The sequence below is a fragment of the Embiotoca jacksoni genome, unplaced genomic scaffold (genome assembly GCF_022577435.1).
Source record: "Embiotoca jacksoni isolate LCO1_2020_lvr unplaced genomic scaffold, fEmbJac1.0.p SCAF_12, whole genome shotgun sequence".
Classification (NCBI taxonomy): Eukaryota; Metazoa; Chordata; class Actinopteri; family Embiotocidae; genus Embiotoca; species Embiotoca jacksoni.
Genome location: NW_027185252.1, coordinates 11,103,267 through 11,108,936, shown reverse-complemented (window position 1 = coordinate 11,108,936; position 5,670 = coordinate 11,103,267). Strand labels below are relative to the sequence as shown.

General features: G+C 40.0%; 1 protein-coding gene across 2 annotated transcripts; it reads right to left on the bottom strand.

Moving 5' to 3' along the window:
* Positions 1-5,247, bottom strand: tmem72 (transmembrane protein 72). Of its 2 annotated transcripts, XM_069144060.1 has the most exons (5): positions 4,982-5,247; positions 2,310-2,376; positions 1,473-1,544; positions 1,043-1,182; positions 1-702 (listed from the first exon to the last, which is right to left on the bottom strand). In XM_069144060.1, exons 1-5 carry the CDS (start codon positions 5,055-5,057, stop codon positions 239-241), a joined length of 819 nt encoding a protein of 272 aa, XP_069000161.1. In that variant the 5' UTR covers positions 5,058-5,247; the 3' UTR covers positions 1-238. The 2 variants fall into 2 exon arrangements, with proteins under 2 accessions (XP_069000161.1, XP_069000162.1); XM_069144061.1 differs by lacking the exon at positions 2,310-2,376 and having other exon boundaries at positions 4,982-5,047.
* Between the last annotated feature and the right edge of the window lie 423 nt (positions 5,248-5,670).

Genomic DNA, 5,670 nt, shown 5'->3' with positions numbered 1-5,670 from the left:
AAAAATATACAAATCAGTCAAATATTTAATAAAAAAAAAAAAACAACAACTAATAATCTTTATATTTTAGTTGTGTAATCACATAGAATAAACATTACCAAAAACTCAAAAATGCTTATTTTGGTATTTCCATTAAAATGGCTAGAGTGTAGCACCAACGAGCTGTATGCAGTCAGTATGAATACATTATGCATGCTTTCCATTGTGTGTTATCAGTATGGCGGTCAGTGTGCAGCGTTCAGTTGGTAATCATAGGTGCAGTGTCTGAGGTGGTGTCTGGCTCAGGCTCACAGTACCCATCCATCTCCTCCATCTCTCTCTCCACAGGCTCCTCCCTCTCTCTCTCCACAGGCTCCTCCCTACCTCTTAAGCATATCAGTGTACTCTCTCCCCAGCTCCTCCTCTCCCTGTCTATGTCTTTAGGCGCTGCTGTCTGCTCCAGCTCCAGCATGGACTGAACGCTTTCTCCTCTCTCTTCTAGGCCGAGGCAGCGGTCTCTGCTTGTGAGTGCCAGACCCACTCCTCTCCTTCCCGTCACCATATGGAAGAATGAAAAAGTGCTGGCCGAGCCTGCTCTTTCTGTCACACAGATGGTGGTCGGGCCTTGATCCCCGCAGCTCTCCTGCTGCCTTTTGGGAGACTTGGTCTTTGTTTTCTTGCTTAGTATGAAGTTGAAAAAGGCTGTCACCAGAAGCATAGACCCTGCATGCAGAGATTATATTCTATTTCTATTGGCTTTTTATCACAGAAGACGTATTACAGTGTAGGAAAAAAAACCAAGTATCAATGATCAAATTAATGATGGCTAAATTCCATTTAGCTACATCAGTTTTAGGGTCCTGGTGTCAGGCATGCTGGTGCTTGGTCCTGTCTTATGAGAGCACTTAAACAGAACAGAGCCATCATGAATTTGATCAGCTACACCAGTGCTTTTCCTACTACAGTATATGAGAAGTCAAAATGTCTGCTGTCAAAACGTGACATTGACAGGAAACAAAAATGTAATATATGCTAAGTATTGAACCTGTTGGTGTTGTTTTACCTGGGATAACGGCATGCCACACCAACACAGGGTGCAAAAAGCAGACCAACGACATGATAGAGTAATACAGGAATTTATGGAAGCCTCCAACGTGAGCCATCTTCCCCCACAACACAAGCACCGGCCAGCCTGGAGGACAGCTGTAGAGGCAAATAGGAAGAAGGTGAGGAACACAGAGACAGGTAGGTTTAATATACAGTCAGTTCTACCTACTGTGATACCTGTCACGAGTAAAAAAAAAAGTAATGTTCTTTTCATGCTTTGGAAAGAGACAGCTAAGACAAGCTAAACATGTGAATGCTAATAACAAAATTGAGATCTGACACTAAAGTTCGAAAGTTTCTTCAGAGAATCATCTTGTTATGTGTGATGTTTATGCTACAGTACCCGTGCCAACCATATATATTGCCGATGAGGGTTGTGTACTCACGGCAGACACATGAGCAGGAGAGTATCCAGGAAATAGGCCAGCTCAAACATCATGATGCCAACAGACGACACTCTGAGGGGAGACATTTTGATCCCGATGAAACTGATACAGTCGCAGTGATACAATCAGTAAACTGTTTCTAAATTATGTAAAGTGGATGAAGCTTATGAAAACATAATAAAAAGAAGAAATATCACCCTTATATGGTGCAGAAAACACAGCTTTGAGGAGTTGTATTTTATTTTGTTTTGTTTGGCGCTGCAGCAAATGCCCCCTCTCTATTTTGTGTTTAAATACTCTGATAACCATCTAATCCAGTGAACCAGAAAAATGCCCCGAGACTACCCATCATCATACACTACCCTCTCTTTTAAGTCTTATCGCTGAGTTGTGTATTTGTGTTTGTGTGAGTACAGCCCCGTCTGCATTTGTTTTTTGTGCAGTAACAGAGTAAACAGTCATGCATTTCTGGTCTCCTTCGAGAGATGTTTTCCTGTGGCTCAGTGGGAGTTTGGCTGAGTCACAGAGATAATAAGAAGTAGAAGAGGAGTATGGGTCTTCTATCTGCCCCCTGCCCCCAGCATCATCCTTCTGACTCCTTTCCAACATCTCCTTGGATGAGTATGTATTTACTGCATGAAAGATTATAAAATCCGGTACAGAATTAAAGCTGTTTTCTACAAACCCTCAAGTTACAAATTCTTTGCCATATTAAAATCCAGGTCGTATATTTGTAACTCTGAAATGCAACCAGTTTAAGTACAGTCAGGAGGGATTTGGTAGGTTTAAATTCCCACAGTATGTTGTGAAGTAGATTCAAAACCTATAAGCACTTACAGTAGGTAGATGCCGAGGCTGTTGAATTCTCCCTGTTGGATTGTCTCCACTCCCACAGCACACAACACTGAAAAAGACAGGAAGATAGTCTCTTCTTTTTTTTTTTATTCTGGTGAGAAGTTGCTGGTGAGCAGACTCTGTCCACCAGATGTCAGACTTAGTTCATGTACTTTTTAGCTGGAGGCAGGGTTGCAGTAGAGGGTAAGCCTCTCAAACTTATATATACTGTTCGTATTTTTGCTGTGATGCAACTTTGTGTTGCCTGTTTACATTTTTTTTTTTGCTTTTTTTTTTGTGCTTTTTTTTATGTATCTTTGTCATATTGCGCTCAAGGTAGCCGCTACTGTTTCCTTGCAGACATTCTCATTGCTGTGATGTTTATAAAAATTGGAAATAACGAATTCAATTCTTGGCTGAAACCCATTTTTCTGCTTTTTGAGCAAAAACGATTCACTTTAATCGACCAAAAGTGACTAAGCTTAAAGTCATACTTTACCTGCCAGGGGGGGCACCACTGACCTGATGATGTACATGATACAAGGATAAGGACAAATAATTTTTTGTAATTATTGCAATTGTTTCTGTCATGGTCACAGAACTTTTGTAATAGCTTACTCATGCTTGCAATTACCATATCAGTGCCAGCTAGCAAGGCTATTTCAATTGAGTGGGAATTTAAACCATCATGGAGGTTCTGCCTGTAAACCACAACCATGCTGTCCTAAAAAAACGCCACTACTTGTGTTTGAAGTTGTCACTGGGTGCTATGTTGACTTTGACTAATAAATAACAACATTTCATCAGTATTTCTGCATCATTTATCAGTAATAATAAATGAGTGATAAATGATACAGCATAATACATATTCTATTCTATTCTATTCTATTCTATTCTATTCTATTCTATTCTATTCTATTTCTTTGTGTACTTATTCTATTTTAGTGAAAATATACCTTTTGTAAAAGGGATGCTAGGCTGCAACAGGAAGTTGCTGATTTTTTTTGGCCTTTTTCTGTAATATCAACTTTGCTGACATGCTTTTGAGCAAGATGATAAATCTCAGCTACCCTTAACCTGTGACCTCACTGCAGTGGGAGAAGCTAATATGATTTTTTTTTTCTGCAGGGGATCAATACAGGGATTAATTGAATTGATCTCCAATTTAGCCGCTGCATTTCTATTATTTTTAAGAAATATACTCGGTTCCTTGTCAGAGTTATATATGAGGACAGATAGCACTCCCACTTCTGTATGATAAATATGAAACTACTGCCAGCAGTTGTTTAGCTTCACTTTAAGGCTGGAAACAAGGGCAAGCAGGTGTCCAAAGGTATTAAAAAAAAAAAAAAAACACCTACCAGCATGTCTCATTATCTGAGTGGACTGACACTAAAACATGGTTGATGCTACATGTACTGGATACAACTGTATTGATGTGTCAGAATAGAAGAAACGCAGTGACAACAAAGTCTTTTAAACTATGAAGAAAAACCTGTTTTATTAACCAATCTTTTTCCTGAGGTAGTTGAGTGATGATCACATGGAAGCAATTTTTCCGGCCTGCTTACCAGAAATTCAAAGATAGAATCAGCTCCAGAGGGAAAGTTGGGGGAATGCTGCTAAATGGTTTCTGGCAGTTTAGAGAGTGTAAAAGGAATTAATGCTGCATATACAACAGCTGGATATTAACAGTGTATGCACCTCCCTGCATGCATGTCTGTAAGTAGAACACACACATAGGCCAACAGGCTTACCCAGACATGTAGACGTGTGAACAGACCAACAGCCAACCAGCCAGCCAGAGGCACGCCCACGCATGCCATAAACATATACACACACACACACACACACACACACACACACACACACACACACACACACACACACACACACATATATATAAAAACAGTGCACAGCGAGCGCACATAGGTGTGAATGTATAACAGCTTGTGATCACATAAGTCCAGTGACCCAGCTGGATACAGAGACTTAGTTTCGGTGTCATGTGAGGCACATGTCTCTCAGTAAATGTTCAGTGTCTGCAGCTGTTTGAATTTAAGTGAAGAGGTTCCCATTTTTTTTTTTTAAAGAGGCAGCAACCAGAGAGCCATTTCCCTCATGATGATTTAATGTGACTGCGAGAGCTGCGTGCAATCTGTCCCTGTGTGCCGGAGGAAAACAGAGGAGGAGGGACAATAATAGCAAGGTTATGTATGATCAAGTATGTTTTTATGATCAAGTGTGTTTTTATACGCTCTATATATCAGCCAAGAGAAGGTTTACTGTTCTTGGTGGTAAATAAATACAGTTGGCCTATGTCACCGTTGGATCTTCCAACATTTTGAGTTCTAAAAATCCTGAAAAAGCCCAGCTGGATGCCTCTCCACCACAGGAAAGCTTAAGGCATGTTTCTAAGAAATGAAGCATTTTGGAGATTGAATTAGATAAATACTATTCAGCACTGAGTCAGATGTCAGCACTAAACAACAGGTCACACTTCTCAGAGACTATGATTACTTCTAATACTACTTATCATAACCTTTTATGTTGAATTTTAAGTTCTGACCTCAGATCTTCACTGAGAAGATCTGAACTCTGTTGTGCATCTGCTGTGTCCAAAGAACAAAATCAGGCTCATGTTAAGATGGTTTGTTTTTATATTTATGTCTTACCTGTTGCTGTAGAAACACCAAGGATCCTGCAGGCGCACTCCACTACAATCCACCATATGCTCTCTGAGTTCCCCATGACCTCGAATACTTTCCCTCTTCACTTTTTAAAAATGTTTCACTATTTCAAATAGTTGGTGACCTGATTGTTATTAAAGAAGAATTCTAGATGCATAGTCGACTGTTAGCTAAATAGATGGATGGTAAAAACACTGAAGTAGAGTAATCCGTCAGGGCCATGATGTGGAGCCTCTTAGACTGGACAAGTTTACTTCAGAAAGGTTTGTGACTCAATGCCCCTGTTGCTCCAGTAACTGCTAATCATACACACACAAGCACACACACACACACAAGCACACACACACACACACACACACACACACACACACACACACACACACACAATACCCCTTTCAGCTGGTTTAGCTTTCTACTTGTCCGCCAAGGTGAAACTGTTCAGATCAAGGTCATTTGTTCAGTGTATCACATTTGTCCTTCGAGTTGGTTAAACATTATCTGAAAGGAATTTATATAAAACTAACTCAAACACATTCAGAATTAGCATTTATTTGTGTGCAGCTCTGAACTACAAATGAGATCATTGACTTTGATTTCTGCCTCCCTACAACTTCTTTCTGTTTTCCTGTGTAATTTGACCTTATGGTGAGTATTTTGGTGTTTCGGCATAATCA

Bases quoted from the DNA above. Each gene is read 5' to 3' on its own strand.
- tmem72 (XM_069144060.1), bottom strand. From the start codon at position 5,057: ATGGGGAACTCAGAGAGCATATGGTGGATTGTAGTGGAGTGCGCCTGC. The intron at 2,377-4,981 runs GTAAGACATAAA...TGTCTTTTTCAG, and splicing joins TGGTGTTTCTACAGCAACAG to TGTTGTGTGCTGTGGGAGTG. The intron at 1,545-2,309 runs GTAAGTGCTTAT...GTCTCCCCTCAG, and splicing joins AGCCTCGGCATCTACCTACT to AGTGTCGTCTGTTGGCATCA.